Source organism: Lotus japonicus, chromosome 6 (assembly GCF_012489685.1).
Source record: "Lotus japonicus ecotype B-129 chromosome 6, LjGifu_v1.2".
In the NCBI taxonomy this organism is placed as follows: domain Eukaryota; kingdom Viridiplantae; phylum Streptophyta; class Magnoliopsida; order Fabales; family Fabaceae; genus Lotus; species Lotus japonicus.
Genome location: NC_080046.1, coordinates 2,540,193 through 2,560,954, shown reverse-complemented (window position 1 = coordinate 2,560,954; position 20,762 = coordinate 2,540,193). Strand labels below are relative to the sequence as shown.

Here is a 20,762-nt window from a genome sequence, read left to right as displayed (position 1 = left end):
TAATCACTTAGCCCATAATCTTATTGAGGACTGCAAGCTGAACTGGGTTTGGAAGCTTCGTGTGTCGGAAAAAATTAGAATGTTCACTTGGCAGATCTTGCATAATGCTATCCCTGTGAATGAACTCCGGGTCCATTGCCACCTAGCTTCGAATGCAACTTGCGCGAGGTGTGGGAATGTAGTCGAAGACGGGCTCCACTGGCGTCGAACGGGTGCTATAAATTGGAGGAATTTTCGTTGTAACAATATTATCACTTGGTTCTCTTCTATGGCCTGTGGGGTTCATGGGATTCAATTCTTGGCAGGTGTTTGGGGCGCCTGGAAGTGGTGCTGCAATTGGCTTCTGGATTCGCAGCGTTGGCCAATGGAGGTGGCGTAGAGGAGGATAGCTCATGATCATGATGATTGGGCTTGTTGTGCCCCTTCCAACGATCTGTTGTTGTGCCATGCGTGGTCACCACCTCCGCCGGACACCGTGAAATGCAACTCCGATCCGATGGCAGCTTTCGAGAGGATGCACAAAGAATGGGTGGGGGGTGTCATTCGTGACCACCAAGGGCGCTGGGTGGCTGGCTGTTACTCAGGGGAGGTAGCGGGTAATGCTTTCCGAGCGGAAGCAAAGGCGCTGTTAGAAGTGCTTCAGCTGGCATGGAACAGAGGCTACAGGAGGCTAATTTGTGAGGTGGATTGTGATAGTTTAGTGGCAACTCTGGCTGAGGCAGCAGCAGTGCAGATGCATTCTGAATTTTAGGTCCTTCATTCAATCACTCAGCTCTTAGCTAGGGACTGACAAGTTAGAACTAACAGTGTTCACCGTGATAGCAACGCGGTTGTAAATCATTTAGCTCGGAGAGGTGCTGCTGCTATGAGTTCTGAGTCTTGGATTATTAAGAGCTCAGACCATGATGTTGAGTACCTTCTGTTGAATGACTCTCTTTCTGTTCCTTAGTTTTTGGTTGTTTAATTTGTTTTGTAATTTCCCGATGAAGAAAAAAAAAGTAAACTTATATTAGTTCAAAAAAAAAAGTAAACTTATACTACCCATAACAAATGTAAAAAATATATTCACTGTCAAGATATGTAGTTATTATTTAATTTGTTTGTTGATCACAGTTTATCATGAGGATTTAATCACAAGATTAGCTAAGGTGATTGTTTATAATTTGTCTGGTATTGCAATTACGTGCCTAGCTAGGATTCCTGACATACATCTTCTTTCTATCTTTCTTATTTTACTCTTTCAAAAAAAATATCTTTCTTATTTTACAAATGGGAGATATCAATTTATCTTTTAACATGTGTTAAATCATATTAGTCAGGTTCTTAATTACTATCGAGAGAAACAATATATCTCATAATGTGAATGATCATTATTTTTCTGGAAACAGAAAATCACTATTATTAACAGAACAATAAAAAGAAATTAATGGGATTATATACCTTAATAAAATATTACTCTTTTTGATGTGGAAATCGTATTATTCATGATATATATATATATATATATATATATATATATATATATATATATATATATAGCTAGGATACTAATGGATATAATTTCGAAATTTTTCCCAGGAGACTAAAAACTTTAAATATATCAATTTGCAACCTAATTTCGCGTAACATAAATTTTTTGATAAAATATATACTAAAGCAAATTTTTAGTCACTTATTTAATCAAATAATTTTAAACTTTTTTATAACGTAAAATATCAATCAAAATCTTAATTGACACCATTTCTTGATACGCTTTTGTTTTGTAACCAAAATAGCATCGATCACTCTATCATGTGTATATATATAGAAACAATCATTTCTAAACAATGCACAATTCACAATCACTCTCTTAAGAAGCAAAACCCTGAACCCTGTGATGGACTCTTCAATCCCCCTTAACGGCTGCAACTGCAACAAAGAAATGCAATATCCTTCTTCATGGACAAAAACACAGGATGAACAATTTGAAAACGCATTAGCTTTGTATGATGAAGATTCACCAGATCGCTGGAAAAACATAGCCAAAGCAGTTGATGGAAAATCAGAAGAGGAGGTGAAGATACACTACCAACTTCTTGTCGAAGATGTTAATAACATCGAGTGCGGACATGTTCCAATTCCTGACTATGACGACTCTGAATCCACAGACAATAGCAGTTGTATTGATGTGCTCAGGTAACGCCGGTTGATATGATCACTTTTTAATTTTTATAGTCCATACATATATATACATCCATGCATTGTTTTATTAATAATATATATATATTTGCACTCTAGTGACATCTCTGATGAGGGCTATGGAGATGTTGTATTGCCACTCTCTGATCATGGTTTTGACATACCAAAGGTAACAAGGAATAATCTGCTTGCATTGGCTAGGGCTAGCTAGTAGTTCTTTTTTATATAAATGTTATCAATATTACAATTATTATTAGAACACATATTTATGCATATATCAATTTGTTTATCTATTATTCTATTTTTTTAGAGTTAATTAGCTTCAATATTATTAAGGATAATTATAATTACTGCAAGTTTTTTTTTTTGGTTTTCTAGCTAGCTTTTCTTACTTGGGAGAGACTTTGTTCCCTTCTTGCTGTTTTTTTAATGAATATTATCTTTGTTTTAAAAAAATAGTGAAATTCAAAGTATTAGAATAAATTATTTTATTGCATTATTTGTTCTCTAGTTAATTTCGACTTTCTGTGATTTCATTTCCTAATATTTTTAAGCTATTTAAGTATCTATACTTTTGAACGTAAGCAATTTTTTCTCGATTTTTTTACGTAAAAAAACCTTGAATCTTCATTTTTGTATTCAAATGTTTTGTGTTTTTTTATACATTAGAAAAATAAATTACACCTTCTAGAGATGATTGAGGAAAAAAATATAGTGAAAATCATTTAAATTTCAATTTTTTTTATAAGATATGAGATTAGGGATTTTTAATAGGGTAAAATATGTATTATTTTTTATTTGAGCTAAAATTTATTATTTTGGATGGTGGATTGTTATGGAAGAAAGTTTACAACGATTTAACCAACTGATCAATTTTTTATAGGTAAATGTTAGTAAATTAGTCATCATCAGGGTACAAACCTTAGACCTTTCACCCTTCATTCCACCCAACCTTTATATCCACTTTTTTATAGGAAAATGTTAGTTGTTAGAAATGTTAGTAAATTAATCCCTTCTCCGGGTTCGAACCCGGGACCCTTCACCCTTCATCTCACCCAACTTTTATGTCCCCTAACTCTTACCACTTGAGCTACCCATCGGGGATACAACTGATCAATTTGTGAAAATTTTACTCACAAAACTAGCAATTTTGATTTTAAGTAGAGTAAAATTGTTTCGTGAAATATTAAATAATGATATATATTTTAAAAATGAGGATGGTATAAGTGCGTGGTAAAGAAGCGGTGGCGGCCAGGGTAGTTGCGATAATGACGATGGGGGCGGTGGCGTGATAAAGGGTGCTGGCTGTAGAGATGGTAGTGGTGATATTGAGTGATGGTTAGGGTGGTGGCGACGACGGTGTTGGAAGTGATGGTGATGATGGTGGTGGCGGTGGTGGGAGGTGGTAATGGCGATGATGAAGGGTTGTGGTGGCGGCAGTGGTTCAAGTGGTAGCGACGACGGTGGTGGTGTTGGATGTGATGGTGGCGGCAGTGGAGGAGGTGGTTGTGGCAGTAGTGGTGGTGGTGGGTCATGGCGGTATGTTGTGGTGGTGATGACTATGGCGGTTGAGGTGGTGGAGGTGACGATGGTGGTGGCGGCAGTGGTAGTGACGATAGTGATGACAACAACGATGGTGGTGACAACAGTAGTGTGACAACGGTGGAGGTGACGGTGGCGATAGCGACAACGACTGTGGTGGCAGCGGTGGAGGGTGGTGGTGTTGGTGGAGGATGGTGGAGGCGGTGGCGGTAGTGGAGAGTTGTGGGCAATGGTGGAGGCCGGTGATGGTGGTGGCGGTGGATTAAATATTTTGTAACTTTATACATGACACTCTTATCATACCTGATCATCTATAGGGTGAATTCAATAATCCAACATTTTAATGTATAAGAGAAGATTGATGTATAAGCTTATACACTACAATGTTAGCACCAAATAATGGATAAATTTATAATATATTGTATAAACTTATACTATCATGTTTAATTGTCAAACGAGCCCTTATAAAATAGCTTTGATGTGTGTTTACTACATTTAATCATAGCATACGTCCTAAAATTTTAATGATGTAATAAAATGTATTTTTTAATAAATATTTAATTTTATTGCTATTATTATATTATATTTCAATGAAATGTAGCTCAAGTGGTAAGTGGTCGGAACTGAGTGACATTTGAGTTGGGGAGAGAGATGTTCAAGAATCAATCTCTAGATGATGTAATTTATTTTTCCAATATACTAAAAAAGAAATATGAGTTTTCCCACCAATTAAAATTTCTGGATGGATCTGGCAAACTGATCTCATGTTGTTTTTTTTGCTCTTTAAATGTGTCTTCATGTAATTTTGTTTTCGCTCTTCTATTTTTCAGGACATTGTGGGAAATTATAATCATTTTGCTCGGGTCGATGATGATAATGAAAGTGACTCCGCTGCTGGAAATGGAAAAGATATATGAATGAATGGTACTTTTGATGATTGAAAGTTTGATTAAAGAAGTTAGAGTGTTAAGAGTCTGCAGTATCCTAGTGTTGATTGTGTTTTGTTTATTTGTCTTGATAGTGTTCATCTATCACTTTATTAACTTTATTTTGGGCTAGTATTTGATAGTTTGATTGAAGAAGTTAGGGAGTTCAAATTTATGTCGTAGAGTGAAGTTCGTATCTTACGTCTTTTGAAGAATGAATGTATTTTTTTTTATCAGGGGATCAATGAAAATTACAATTTTATGTTATATTCATGTATTGTTTCTGCCGAGATTATGAAACTGTATAGTAAAAGGAGCCACATAAACGAGACATAATTGATGAGTAAATTAGTTGCTGATAAAAACATTCAAATGAGCCAATGAAATTACAATCATGAGCCAACAAGACATTCATAATTTCCCAATATGCTGCTTGCTCTGTTACATAAATATTTTTCTTTAATATTATGAGACAAACTAAAATGATAATTATTGATACTAGCATTTGATAAAAATACTTTTATTTATTATTTTCTTATAACAAGAAATCATAACTACTCGCGTAGATAGAGATGTTTGTAGTGAAAAAAAGAAGAGGTTTGCTTGGTAAATATAAAAAATGATAGGTGAGATAAAATTCAATTAATGACGGTATAGATGAAAAATAGTGGAAAAAATGCTTAAGTTTCTAAAACTACAAACATTTTGAAAAAATTGAAGGGAAGTTAAAATTATAATCTTTGTGGAACTGAGTAAGTAACAATAAATTAGCAATTCCCTAAGCATCTAATAAATAAGTAAGTCCAACTTCTACCCCAAATGATCCTACAACTTCACTTCTTCTTTTCTTCTAACCATCTCAGCCCCTCGCGCACCGTTTCTATAGCTCCCCACACGCTTCTCCAAGCGTAACTAGGCTGGTAACCAACTGTTGCCTCCAACAAGTTGGCACGAGGGAAGTACTTGGCATTCCAGATCCTGTATAGAAGAGAGCTCTCAGAAGGTAGCCGCAGCCAGCCGACACACCTATTTAGCCAGTAAGGCTTGGTTTAAATCCTCCAAATCCCTGAAGCCCAACCCTCCTTTATTCTTAGGCTTACACGAAAGATATGACTTTCCGAACAAGCCTAAAGCTTGAATGAGACACCTGACATCTATTTTCTTTTCTTTCACATCGTGCTTCCAACTCAAGCAATGGATCTTCCTCTCTTCATCTTGATGTCCCCACAAAAAATTCGCCATGGAGCTTTCAGTCTTACTGCAAATTTCGGATGGAATCTTAAAGCAACTCATAACATATTGGGAATAGCCTACTGACTTGAGAAGAACCCCCCTACCTACCTTTGAAAGTGTCTTCCTCTTCAGTGAAGCTTCATCCAAACTCTCTCTTGCACTTTGCCGAAAATTGCCTTCTTTGAGCGGTCAATGATGGTTGGCAACCCTAGGTATTTGTCATGGACATCCACAACCTTAACCCTCATTACTATCCCGGATCATAATCATGCCTGCTCATACAACCTAATCACCTTCAAAAGACATTTTGACTTAAAGAAATTTCAGATTTGTCCAAATTGACTACCTCGCCTTATGCCTGCTCATAAAACCTGATCACCTTCAAAAGACATTTTACTCACTTATATAAAATGAGATAAATATTTGATAGTGTTGAAATTGAAATAAATATGTCGAGTTTTTAAAATTTGAAAACTCTGTAAAATATTTTTAAACTTTTAATAGTAATATATTATATTTTTAATATTTCAAATTCATAGGTGTAGTATATATTGCTCTCACAATTTGAAATTTTTGGGTATGTCACTGATGATAATGAGTGATTGTTTTCTATTATGAAACGTTGAAGTTGATTGACGTAAACAAGCTTGTATTGTAATGAGTCAAATTGTGATTCTCAGTTATATTTTTAGTTAGAACTTTGATTAAAAGGTATCAAGGGATGAGAGTAAATTAAGAAAGAAAAATATATTGTAAACTATTATTCTTGAAAGACGATTTTGACTTTGTGGTGGATCGGGTGGCCCGGAAGTTGGCTTTTGGAAAGGTAAGCTCTTGAACAAAGCGGGAAAAATTACTTTGGTTAAGTATGTCCTTAATAGCATCCCTGTGTATCCCATGCAACTTCTCTGGTTCCCTCAATCTGTCTGTGACCACTTGGATGGAATGGCGCGTAATTTTATTTGGGCTCATGGTGACCGATGAGGTATGCACATGGTCTCTTGGCGGAAGATGGTGATGCACAAGAAACATGGGGGGCTGGGTGTTCGACAGTCTCGCATATCTAATGTAGCTATGCTAGGGAAGCTTTCTTGGGATTTAATTCATTCAACAGACAAACTTTGGGTTCAACTTTTACATGGTGTCTATTGTCAGCAGGCTAGCTTTCTTCATGTCGCTGCTAAACGAGGCTCTTTGCTCTGGAATGCTCTGATGAAGATAAGGCCGATGATACATGATGGTTTTGCTTGGCGTATTGGTGCAGGTAACCTCTCATTCTGGTTTGATAACTGGACCGGTTCAGGGCCTCTTGGATTGCAGGTTCCATATGTTCACATATCAAACACCAGTTTGCGTATCAGAGATGTGTTCAGGGATGGTGAGTGCAATCTCTAGTGCCTCGCGACGCCCCTTACAGCTCCTGTTTCGCAATTGCTGAGGGATGCGTTTGTCTATACGCACATTGGCCATGATGATCGAGTGGTTTGGAAGGAGTCCACGGATGGTGCCTTCACCGTGTCGAGTTGCTACAGCTGGTTGCTCTCGCGCATGCTAGGGGAGGTGCCTACTGTTACGTGGAGTTGGATATGGAAAATATCGGTCCCGGAAAAGGTGCGTGTCTTTGCTTGGCAAGCGCTGCACAATTCCCTCCCTACAGCGGAAGTGCTAGCTCACCGTTGAATTAACATCCCAGTTCGTTGTCGGATTTGCAACGCTTGGCCGGAGTCCCAGCTTCATTGTCTCCGGGACTGTAACGGGTCAAGGAGGGTGTGGAGCAATTTAGCTTTGTCACTTGCTCCTGATTTCTTTGTTGTGACCTCCATGGCTGATTGGCTTGCGTCTGTCCCGCGATCAGCTGCACCGTGTTTGCTTCTCCATGCGTGGTTCATATGGCGGAGGCGCTGCAAGTTTATTTTTCAGGGTGTTCTTGAGCCTTGGCAGCTGGTCCTTCACCATGCTGCATCTATTGGTAGGGTGTTGCAGGATAGCTTGGCGTCTTTTCCTCCCCGGGTTGGTCCTCGCTGGGTCAGGTGGCGCTCGCCACCGGATGGGTGGGCAGCGTTAAATGTAGACGGTTCTTCTCTTGGGAATCCAGGGCGCGCCGGGGCAGGCGGTGTGGTGCGGGATGCTACGGGTAAGTTGCAGTTTGGTTTTTCGGCGTTTGTGGGGATATCAGAGATCTTACAAGCTGAGCTCCTGGCTATTTTCTTTGGGTTGCGCCTCTATTGGGAACGGGGTGTCAGGCAGGTTGTTGGTATTCCGACTCGCAGCATGCGCTCACCCTCCTCCAGCGGGGTTGTTGTCAATGTCATGTGTATGCGGCGGTGTGTGATTCGATTCAGGAGCTCTTGGATAAAGATTGGCGGATTAAGTTTGAGCATATTCTCTGAGAAGGGAATGCGGTGACGAATGTGCTTGCTAAGGCGGGTGCTTCAGGATATTCTCGGTTTAGCTTTTTGGCAAACCCCCCGGCAGATGCTATCCCCTTGCTGACAGAAGACTATCGAGGCACTCGCTTTCTGAGGCCTTAGGCAGCTCTTTTGTCTTTTTGTTTTTCTTTAAGCAGCAATGTACCAAAAAAAAAGAAAGACGATGTGCAATTGAGTTACGAGTAATCAAGTATATTTATTGGGTTGAATATGTTTTTGGTTCTTGGTTATACACCATAATTTAAAATGGTAATCGATAAAAAATTGTAGTTTTTAGTCCCTGAAAAAATTTGTTTGATTGAAAATAGTTTTTATAACGTTATAAAACATTTTAAAAATATTTTTTACTCAATAACCCGCCCATGTGGCAATCTTAATCAGCTATAGGTGTTCAAACATAATTTTTTCCATCAATATTATTCCTCAATATTATCGAATTTGGTCCTTTTCCATTTCCTTAGGATCAAATAATCTTATGATTACATGGGAAATATGAATATACTGGAATGTTTGAAAAAGACAACCTTTGAAAGAAAGTCTAAGGTCACCCGTAAGATTTGATAGGCTTAACATTCCACCTCATGACACTTAATATTGCAGCCCCTTGAGGGTTCTGTGCTATAAGGAAGTAATGTTGCACCCTCACTAACAACAGTTGTTTTTGTGGAGTGGTAAACACTTGATCCAATTAGTGGTATTAGAATAAGGTCATGGGTTTGAATTCCCGACACACACTGGGGAGATTGTTGGATTCATTAATCCAAAGGAGAAAATAGAGATGATCAAATTTGATGATAGAAACTAATGAAAGACTAAAACTAATGTGAAAATTACATGTGAACACCTATATCTTACTAGGATTCCTACGTGGATAGAAGGGTAAAAACACATCACAAAGACTAGTTTCAAGATGAATATTTTTTCATTTTGGTTTTTGTTCTTTTGCAGAAGTTGTAAATGTTTAAATGATGTCCACATTAAATTTCAGGAAATGTCTACTACTACAGAGATTGTATCACCATGGAAACAAATACCAATATACCATAGCTCTCTTAAGTGTTGTTGATTTGAAATGTATATCCAGCTTCAGCAAAATATGATTTCACCAGCGCAAGAGATTTATAGCGGTGAGAAATTTTGTTCTTTTCTTCTTTAGACATCTCTGCATAACTACGATGAGGTAAACAAAATAGATTAGCTTTTGCAAATAACTATAAATACTTAGAAAGAACATGACATGAAAGAAGGGATGGAAATACGTTTGGTCATAGCCCTGGGGTTGAAAAATAGGATCCCATCCAAAATCATTGGGTCCTCTTGGAGGCACAATCTTCCCCTAACATACCAGCAGAAACTGAGTTAGTTGATCATAAACTATCTGATTTCTATCAGGTCAAGTTCATATTTATCAACACTTCAAGTCCTCCAACTCTGAAGAGTGCATTATCAAAGAAATCCGATGTTTTGATAAAGAAAAAAGCCAGAATTGTACGATTTTAAAGATCAATTCATTGGTAAAAAACCGACTCCAGCTTTTGAGTCGCCAAGAATCTCCTAAAGTTCTATGAATACACCACCTACATTTCATGTTTAACAAGTACAGTGGGTGGAAGAATAAGGCACTTTTTCAAGGAAAACCACATTATTATATCATTATTATAGACTCCGGCTAAATCTGGATATTTGTTGGCCTCAATGTAAACAAACATTTGCATACACTTCGAGATAAAAAGTGAATGAAACTCTTCCTAAGGATTATTATGAAAGTCTGTTCATGTTGCACACAACTGATATCCAAACACACTGCATCATAAAATTTACTCATTTCTGTAACTTCATGAAATAAGATTCATATAATTTTACTCAATTTAACGAGCAATTAAAAGAAAATATGCACACACAATTGTATTTGGAAAACAGCAATCACAGGGATTAAAAGATATACCGGAGTTTTTCCAGAAAATGTGATAGGCTGACTATCAGGACCAGCCGCAAAGGAAAATACACACAAGGCATAAGCTGATTTATCATCATATGCCATCAACAAATTATTGAGACCTGGAAAATGAATCAGAGAAATGAGTAAATCAAATTCTGACAAAAAATTGAAACTGATCAAAATTATGCTGTTATGGTACAACCTTCATGACCAATCTTCTGTAGAAACCATTTGCTGCATAATTTACAAAAGCAATTAGTTGCATCCTAAAACTGAATCAATATCAGAAAACTCTGTGATGCCTCAGCCATGTGTGTGTGTGTGTAACTAACATTAATTAGAATATTATACAAACATCGGTCTACTGGAAATAAAAAATAGGTCAATCAACGATTAACCGCCCAGCCTACAGAATGGCTTAACATAAAAATCAGTACAAGATTTGTAACTTATAGACATGCAAATTTACACGCATCCTTCTCTATATAACCAAAAAGGGCAGATTCATGTTTCACAGGGAACCAAATATTATGAAGATAAGAGACGGGGGATGAAAAATATATAGGTAACCAATCAAGAAGGTAGTGTTTGAGAAACTCGTCAATTAAAAATGAGCTTATCTTTTTGTAAATAATTTATTTAAAAAAAGATCCTATGAAAAAAGCTTATATGAGTAGCTTATCAGCTCCTGCTCTCTCTTCCCTGCACAATGCCGTCATTGTCCCTGCACCTTGTGCTGTTGTTTTTGCTGCTGTTCCATTTGCTTAATATCCACACTCTTGTCTCCAGTAAAGCCCGTTGAATCCCACTCACATGCTGCTTGACTTTCCGCATTCTGTGTCTCCAAGCATGACTCTTGTTGGATATCTTGAATCTCCATTGCTTATTGGGTGGCTGATTGGGCAAGGTTGAAAGTTGGGTAAATTGGGAGCATAAGAGGGGCGGACAAATCAGTCAAATAATGGGGAAGAAATGAATCAAGGGGCAGAAATGGAGAGGGCATGTTGATGATATGGTGGCACAATCTATTTATAAGCTGAAAAGAAGTATGTAAAATACCAAACAACTGCTAGATTATTCTTAAGGATCGCTCTAAAGTAGCTTTTAAACCCCAAAAGAATTGGTTCGAACACTATCTAAGAATTAAACTCCAAGATGATGAAAAATAATATATGTATAAGAGTTTAATTAGCAAAAATTGAGAAAATTCAGAATATAGTGAGGAACATAATTAAATCAATCAAATAACAAAGTTTTAAGCTTTTTTTCTTGTATTATAAATGGTAGGGCTAGAAGAGGCTCCTCCAGGCCTACCGAACAAGGTGTCAATGGCATACCAGGGATCTCCAGCGAGAGAGGATTATCTCCTCTATTACCCCCGTGGAGGCTAGCAGAGGTCCACGCCAGTGGCATACTGAAGCGCCTAGGGATCTCTCTAAGTAGGAATGTCCACCAACTTGTGATTTCTATCCGCAGGGGGATTCGAATCCACACCCTTTGGGGGGGGGGGGGATTATCATATTGTAGAAAAATAACTGTAATAAACAATTTCTAGAAAACTATAATTAAAGTAGTAAATATACAACTACATTGTAAAATGACTTCAAAAGAAATCCGACCTTCAAAACAAATGCATAAAGATATTGAAGAAAACTGCAAACAACACAGATTATACAACTGGAACCAGCAGGTTTGGAAATTATATCAGAAGTGGATAATTCAAAGCCATACGACAAGCCTCTCTTTATAGGCTTGATATTCCAATGAATATGGGAAATAGATACTCATACAAACTATTCTTTGTTCTCAGCTCTACTGGTTGAGCTATCCCTACCATTGTTGATAATTGATGTAACATCCTCATTTGAAGAGATTACTTAGGTATATGTAAACAAGTCCATGTGAAATTGAAACAAATGAGAAGAAAACAAGTAAAGACATTATAGGTTTCTATAATAGTAATTCTCAAAATGTGAAGAATATGGAAGAAATTGAGTCTTGTTTCATACTGATCAAATGGCACAACAAATGAAATATATAAATACATCAAGGAAATAAATGACCACTAATTGACAAGGCATTGGTATGACCTAGTCACAAATATAAGAGTATACCTGAGCTGAGTAGCATGACTAAGGGGGAAAAGAGAACTTACATGTAAGGCCCTGTAAAAGTGTGAAACATTTATTGATCAAAACCAGGTTGAAAATTGTAGAATACTGGATTTCAATTATATCTAGTGAGTGAGTCTACCTGGAAGACCCTTTAAGGCATTGAAACAAAGGCAAGTGTCTTCAACCAATACAGGTCCATCAACCTTGTTGCAAAATAAAAAAGGATCAGAAAGGTTATAAAAAGAAAAGCAAGCATAAGAGAAAATATATAGTACCTGAAGAGCAGCCAATCGAGCCTTCTCTTTGGAAATTTGTTCAGGCTCTCCTTGCAACTCTGGCAAGTCAAGTTTGAGGGATTGAAAAGGAATGGATTTGCCCAAGATGGCACGGACTTCTTCAAGCTTCTTAGCATTTCCAGTCACAAATGTTACCGGACGTGACAGTACCAACCCAGAAGCAGCAGCACCGGCAGCCATTCTCCCAAACTAAAATCGAAATGACTCAAATCCAAATTTGAAGCACGCATTCAAATACGAGTTCGTTTTGGGTCGGGTTTGGAGTCAAATGTTGATGGATTCATTGATAAAAGGCCCAAAAGGGGGCAGACCAATGTAAGACATCACACTCCCACACCAACTCAGATGTAGTAGATTATGGCTCCGTTTGGAAACACAACTTATGGTCACGAGCGCTTATATATAAAGCTATTTTAAAAAATTTATTGTAATAAATTGAAAATAAGCTATATATAAGCATAAACTCTTTTTCATAAGCTATCATGAATAGCTTATGAAAATAAGCTCAAGCATAAGCTCTCCCAAACACTGGCATAAGAGCTTATGCTATCAGATAAGCTCAAATAAGCTCTTCCAAACGGGACATATATATCAGTTCCTTCACTTTCTTTACTAGTAGTGGCACAGCGACTCACTTACTCACTTAAGCGTTTTTACTTTTTCAAAAGCTACTCTTAGGAGAAAGTTTTACTGTCATCCTTGTTGTATAAGATTGAAAAGTACCGTGAGTCACTCACTCTGTTTTGGTGTCTCAATGCTTCATCCCTTAAGAATTTATTCTTTCTAATGTTACTCTTAGTAGAAATTTTAATTTGGGTGTGATCCTCGTTGTACGAAATTGAAAAATTTATGTCAATCAATACAAACAAAATGTAAGTAGAAATTTAGGAGTTTTATAGTTAGTCATTTGTTTTTCTATTTAAATAAATCCTAGACTTCAAGGATAGTGGAGTCTATTAGCTAGTCTTTAACATTAAGTAAGTAATGACCCTTGAGAAATTGAGATGTTACAGATTGTGAGAATTCAACAACCTTAAACTCATCCGCTTACCCAGGAGCTTCACAATGGTGGAGTTATCCCAAGCTTTGCAGACCCGCTTACACTCCTCCTTCGAGATCTCCACTACCGGGGAAAGGGGGTTGTCCTCTTAGGGCTCTTCATCCTCCAAGAGCTCCTCCTCATCATTCATCATAGAACCATCCATCAGAACCTCCATTAACACGCAAGAACGCGTTCTTGTACGATACAACCTTAGTTGCCATGCCACTGTTTCACTTGACGGGACTTGGATCTCCATCGCTTCCGCCGCCAATTCCTCATCGATTTTAGCCTTCTTCTTACTCCTCAGAAACTGGTCCCTCTCCTTCGTAGAGGGATGCCCCAGCGGCCGCTCTATCACACCCATGAACCCTACTCGAAAACAGAAACAAACCCTCGCGGAGCTTTTCTCACTAAGTTTCTCTCTCTAGAATATGTCTTTTAAATAACACTTTTTAAATAATAAAAAAATCAAATTTTCCAAGTTTTCAAGTGTTTGTCTCAACTTTAATTTATTAGATTTTTATAAGTCGCACTCTTAAGAAAATCTTTAACTTTCGCCACATCCGGTCACACAACTGAAATAATAATTTAAAAAAAAATATCAACTTATGTTTTCATCAAAGTCTCTACAAGTACAATCTTTTATCTAGAGAGAAAAAAAAAATCATTTTTTTATAATCTTAAACAAAAATATTAATCTTGGCCAATGGGTTTAAAATATTGACAAATAAAAATGGTCATCAATTCAATTACTTACGTAATTGACACTGCTCTTCTTTTTCTTCTATTCTTTTTAATGTTACATACAAGGAGACTAATAGAGTTGTCACAAATTGGCTAAATACTTTATTTTTCATCCGGACTGACACTGTTTGATCTATTATAATTAATCGGTGGAAATATAGTATGAACACCTTAATTAGCAGTAATTTCATTTCACCATGACAGTTTCATGTGGAGCCTCTAACAAAATTAGAGAAGGCAGAGCTCCCAAAACAAATTACTACGTTGGATATATGACACATGTTTCCCTTAAATTTCCTCCTTCTCATACTGCCTAACCTTCTGATGATACGCAAAACTCATTAAAGGCTCCACATTCTAGACACTTCACAAGTCATAATTTTGTTCACTCACAATCTTTAATTGCCCCCCAACTGTCCTCTGCCATTTTCTAAGTATAAGACACCCCTTTTGCATGCCGTCCACGTCAACACACAGAAGAGAGAAAACACTAACTAACAGAGTGAGTGAGTGAGAGAGAGAGAGAGAGAGATGAGAAACTGGAGTGCATTGCTTGTGCTGGTTTTAGTAGCTGTAGTGCATGCAAGTGCACGTGAGGTGCCAAAGAGTGGTGGTGGCGGCATGATGAGCAACCACTTGGTGTGCATGCAGCAGCAAGTACACTGCATTGGGTTGGTGACAAGAAGAACTTTGTGTTTCGTGATGTTGGTGGTTTTGCTGCTGGCGTTTTTGGCGGAGTTGGGAAGTATGGCGGAATTGGTGGTGGCATTGGCAAGTACGGTGGTATTGGTGGGAAGTATGGTGGGATTGGCGGTGGTATTGGCAAGTTCAAGTATGGTGGGATCGGCGGTGCAGCGGGATTCGGTAGCACTAGCCATGGTAGTTTTGGCAAAGCTGGTGGAAAGTGACGGATCTATGTTAGGAAGCATGAGGGCAAATGCCCTCACTTGATTTTAAATAAATCATTAGAAAAAAATTTAAGTAGTAAAAGTATGTGATTTTAGATGACTTCTTTGGTAAAAAAATGCATTCACTTGAGTCCTACATTGCAAAATGCTCTCACTTGTGTCTCACATTACCAAATGCTCTCACTTGAGTAGTAAAAGTATGTGGTTTTTGATAACTCCTTTACTAAAAAATGACCTCAGTACTTGTGTTTCATTTGGTAAAAAATGTCATCACTTCTAATTATATATGTTAATTTTTTTATTACAAATTTACATGTATATAATGCCCTCACAACATTAATTTTCTGAATCCGTCACTGGTGGAATCGGTGGCTTCCGTGGTATTGGTGGTGCAGCTGGAATTGGTGGTGTTCATGGTGGTGGCTTCCATGGGGTTGGTGGGGGAGCTGGCATTGCTGGATTTCATGCAGTTGGTGGAGGGTTAGGTGGCCCCGGTGGTGGTGTGGGAGGCTTAGGTGGGAAAGGTGGTGGTATTGGAGGTTTAGGTGGCCCTGGTGGTGGTGGTTTGGGAGGCTTAGGTGGGAATGGAGGTGGTGCTGGCGGAGGGGGAGGTAATTTGGGTTGTGGTATCTTTCACCACTGTAATGATCCTTGAGTAGTACCAATGTTGTCAAATCGTGATCGCGGAAAATCGCGGCGAGGCCAAAATCCGCTATTTCATTTAGCGGATAGCGTCGCGGGCAAATAGCGGAAACCCCATAACGGTTTAAATAAGTAAAAAAATTATAGAAAAACAGCTTGTTGTGCTGTTTGTGCTAGTAAAAAACAGTTGCAAAAAATAAATAAAAATAAGACATCTAATGAAATGCATAAAATGACCATGATGGAACAAATTTTAGAAACAAAACAGGGAAAAAAAAACAGAAAATAAAATAACATTGTATGTAAAGGCAAAAGTAAACAAAAGATGATGTGAAGAAAGAACAAATTTTAGAAACATAGGTTCACATTCACAATGGAAGAAGAAAAACAGAACAGATCATGATGGGAGAGGAAAAAAAGGAAGAACAGATATTAGAAACAAAACAGGATGGAAAAAACAAAAAACAGAGTGTGGAAAAAAAAGAAAAACAGAGTCTGAAAATGTGCAGAAAGAAGGAAGGGAAAAAGAAAAGTAAAGAAAACAGGGTATGAAAAAAAGTAAACAGAGGCTAAAAACAAAAAACAGAAGAGTACGTAAAAGAAAAAGAAAGAAATAAAAAAAACAAAAAAACAGAGCATGGCAGAGTGAAGAGATGGGAGCCAGAAACTCGTCGGAAAAGTCATTAGAAAAGCTCTTGGGGTTGCCGGAGATGAGGGTCAGAAGCTTGATGTAGAAGGAGGAAGAGAGAAGGGAAAACTCGAAAGGTTTTGAGGCTTTCATAGAGTGAAGATTTTAAGTTATAAAACTTTTCTTCCATTAATTGGGTACAATTAATTCAGTCGGTGGCTGATTCCCATCTCCCAAGCGGTGCCTTTTTAAAAAAAAGTCCTAAAATCACACGTGATATTCTCTTCCACCGCTATTTTCACTTTGCCCGTCGCGGCGCTATTCGGTTTTGCGGCGCTATTGCGTTTATCGCGTTTACCGCTACGTCACGGCGTCGCCGTCGCGGCACAGCGAATTTCCGCTACGCTATAGCGGCATAGCGGCGCTATAACGGCTATTTAACAACACTGAGTAGTACATGCATCATTTTGCATGCAAGTTAGTTCTTGTTGAGTTGTAAGGCTATGCAGCCAATAATGCTTTAAATTATATATTTTTAGCATTTCATTTGCAAGCTAGTCATTTTATTTCCTATTTTCCAGCTTTCATGTTTGTTACAGTTTAGGTTTCGGGCCATGTATGGGCATGCAATTCACCATTGTTGTTGCTACCTAGTTGTACTCCACCTCTTGTAGTGCCACCTAGGCACCTACATATTGCATGTTAATTTTCATCATCTTATTAAATTTGTACCTGTGTTTCAAGTTTTTAAGACAGGGCATAATTAATTAATTGGTGATGTCCTTTTAATTGTTAAAACATTAGAAGTAGTACAAAACTTTAACATGTATACACCATAAAATTGTCCTTATTCATTTCAAGTTTTCCAATGATATGATAACAAATGTCATTCACTTTTAGCATTAAAATCCACTTGTCAATGTTTATTAAATAAAGAACTTGATTGAAAACACATATACAAGGAACCAGCAATTTCAAGGAAGGGTGGTGGACAGTTTGGGCTGCAACAATCTGGTCCATATGGCTCAAAAAAATGAAGTGATTTTTAATTCTGGGACTCTTGATGTGGAGAGGGTGATGGATCTCATAAAATTCAGATCATGGAAATGGTTGAAATGTAAGAAGAAGAACTTCAACTTCTCTTCCATGGATTGGTCTTCGAATCCTCATATATTGCTATGGCTGCTGCTGGTTCTGCAAGAAGCTCCGTGCTCCACTGTGATTGACATCTGTTATGGCAGCAAGTTTCATTGTTGGGTTTGGATTCGAAATCCCTGGCCCTGCTCTGTTTTCCTCGGCCTCTACTGTGCTTAGTTTTGAGCCTTTTTTTTTCTGGGCTATATTTTGGTGCTTTTTCTTTTGCCTTAAGTGCTACTATTCTTTAATTCACTATTCTTTAATTCATTTTGGCACTAAAAAAAATCATTCTACCGAAAGAGATTAAGTACCAGAATTTAATTTGATTTAGTTATTAGAAAATTTGATGTAGAAAGTTGATACCCTAAAATAGTTTCGTAAAGCATATTTCAATAAGTTATATCAAGTACAAATTACATTTCAAAAAAAAATAAGAACAAATTAAATTAATTCCATAAATGATATTTTTAATATATTTTGATTTGGTGTTTGCTATGATACCTTAAACTAAATTAAGGCCGGTGTGGTATCTAAAATGATATAGACCAACGGAAAACATACAATTTTTTTACCTTAGAAGAAGAGGATGAACGAAGGAGTGGCGGAACTAGGATAAAAAATGTAGGAGGGCAAAAATAAGTTAAATATATAGGTAGCGTTTGGTGATAGAACGGAACAGGACAGGACAGAACGGAACAGGACAGAACAGGATGAAACAGGACAATAATGTTCTGTGTGTTGTGTTTGGTAACTCCAAGCCAATAGAACAGAACCATGATTTTAATTACATATACAACCCTGCATATTTGATTGAGGAAAACAAATTGAACTCAATTGAACATTTTGCATAGAAACCATTTGTTATTGCTTACTTCATGAAATAATCACTTATTTCTTTAAAATAATCACTTATATATTGTTTAAGTTGTTTCAGTATGCTATTGAAAAAAGCAGAAACCTAATTATCTATTTAAGCTATTTTAAGTGCGTTTGTTTAGATTAAAAATATTGATTTTTAACTATAATTTTATTTTATTTTAAGAGATTTTGAGAAAAGTATAAGTTGATTCGTGTTTGACTACTCTAATTAAAATCACTTTTTTTTATCTCCTCTCAACTATCATCATAGATTTTCATTATAAGTTAAAGTAACTGTTTCAAATAATCTGTTTTCAGCTTCAGCTGAAACAAACGCAAAAAGTGATTTTTTATTAAAAAGTGATTTTTCCAAAATAAGTTGAATCAAACGCACTCTAATTGGCTTGTTTATCATTCCTTACAAAAACTGATTTTACTTTTGAAAAAATAATTGATTTTATTATAATTAAGTTGATTCGTGTTTGACTATTCTAATTAAAATCACATTTTTATCTCCTCTCATCTATCATCATAGATTTTCATAATAAGCTAAAGTAACTGTTTCAAATAATCTGTTTTCAGCTTCACTTGAAACAAATACAAAAAGTTATATTTTCATTTAAAAAGTGATTTTTTTTATTTATTTTAAAAGTGATTTTTTAATTAAAAAGTGATTTTTCCAAAATAAGTTGAATCAAACGCACTCTAATTGGCTCGTTTATCATAGCTTCCAAAAAGTGATTTTACTTTTGAAAAAATAATTGATTTTATTTTAAGTGATTTTTTTGAAAAAGTAAATTTTCATTTAACTTCTACAAATATAATAAGTGATTTCAATTTTAGAAGTGATTTTAAACTGTTTAGATACATAAAATTTCAAATATAAATTAGGAGTATTTTTGAACTTGCAAAATTTTTAAGAGAGTGTTCCGTTCCGTTCCCTTCCGTTCCACCCTTTTTCAGGGAACCAAAGTGTCCTATTCCTGGAGCCTTTTGTCCCGTTCCGTTCCATCTTAAAAACATGACAAACACAGAACGGAACCAATGTGTCCTATTCCGTTCCCTTCCCACCTGTCTACCAAACGCTACAATAGTGTTAATAAGAAAATCCAGCTATAGTTTCCTAAAGCACAAAAAAAAATTAAAACAAGAATTTAATTTTCATTTATTGCCAGCCAATCATATTTTGAAGATCTGTCGCATCATCATTTAAATTTTCAAAATATTTTGATTAAAGTAAGCAAAAAAATTACTTTTGTCACTTCTTTTAAATATGATCGAGTGAACATTGTAAAACTCATTTATAGCAATAAATTTTTCTAATAAAAAAGTATGATAATATATAATTGAATGTTTGTGTAAAACTTTTTTCATTGTCATGTACATATAAATTAAATTAAATTTCTAATACGCATACACCCATATAAATATAGATATAAGCTATTGCATCTATGAAAAATTTATCTTCACACTTTAATGTCACTTTCACCTCTGAGATAAATTAATGAAGGGAGAAATGAAAAATATAACAATTCATATGATAGAAAAAAAAGAGAAAATTTGAAGAGAAAAATGAGTGTAAATAAATTAAAATTCTTATATCAATATATGATAGAGAATGGGAAGAAATCTCGAAAATCTTTCTGTTTCCATAGAAAAGTCTTTCTAGAAGTTTAAAAATGAAAAATTGAGTTAAAATAGACATTTTTTCAAAATAGGAAAGCTAGGTGGAATTGAACCCGGGCACTATGTGTTGAAAGGAAGAATTACTACCACCAAACCAAGTCATGGCCCCTCCCTGCCCCAACCATGTTCCGTCACTGGAAGGAAGATTTGGAGGTTCAATATAGATGAAGCATGGAGGAAGAAGATCATGTCAAGAAAGGATCTAAGATGATCTTCCCGAGTTACAAATTGAACTTAAAACCTTAGTTTTCAAATCGTCCATTGAATAACATAAACAAACTTAAGAACAATATGTTATTAATTCATTACTTTAATTTTTAGAAATTATAACAACAAATCATCTATCTTTTTTTAAAAAAATAACAAAATTATAAATATAAAATACCACATGAAGTACCATACCCAAAAAAAAATTCTGGGTAACACATAACTCACATTTTCTATTGACATTTTACCTTTT

The 20,762-nt window shown here is 36.3% G+C and overlaps 3 protein-coding genes across 3 annotated transcripts; 2 read left to right on the top strand and 1 right to left on the bottom strand.

The window, feature by feature from the left end:
• Positions 1-1,876: 1,876 nt before the first annotated feature.
• Positions 1,877-4,637, top strand: LOC130722916 (protein RADIALIS-like 1). The gene is made up of 3 exons (XM_057573803.1): positions 1,877-2,175; positions 2,278-2,347; positions 4,551-4,637. Exons 1-3 carry the CDS (start codon positions 1,877-1,879, stop codon positions 4,635-4,637), a joined length of 456 nt encoding a protein of 151 aa, XP_057429786.1.
• Positions 4,638-9,087: 4,450 nt separating this feature from the next.
• Positions 9,088-12,878, bottom strand: LOC130726173 (inosine triphosphate pyrophosphatase). The gene is made up of 7 exons (XM_057577401.1): positions 12,637-12,878; positions 12,501-12,564; positions 12,403-12,412; positions 10,450-10,481; positions 10,254-10,366; positions 9,568-9,644; positions 9,088-9,478 (listed from the first exon to the last, which is right to left on the bottom strand). Exons 1-7 carry the CDS (start codon positions 12,835-12,837, stop codon positions 9,361-9,363), a joined length of 615 nt encoding a protein of 204 aa, XP_057433384.1. The 5' UTR covers positions 12,838-12,878; the 3' UTR covers positions 9,088-9,360.
• Positions 12,879-14,974: 2,096 nt separating this feature from the next.
• Positions 14,975-16,006, top strand: LOC130722913 (uncharacterized). Its single transcript, XM_057573799.1, has 3 exons — positions 14,975-15,029; positions 15,095-15,322; positions 15,747-16,006. The coding sequence occupies exons 1-3, from the start codon at positions 14,975-14,977 to the stop codon at positions 16,004-16,006; spliced, it is 543 nt and encodes a 180-aa protein (XP_057429782.1).
• The last annotated feature ends 4,756 nt before the right edge of the window (positions 16,007-20,762 follow it).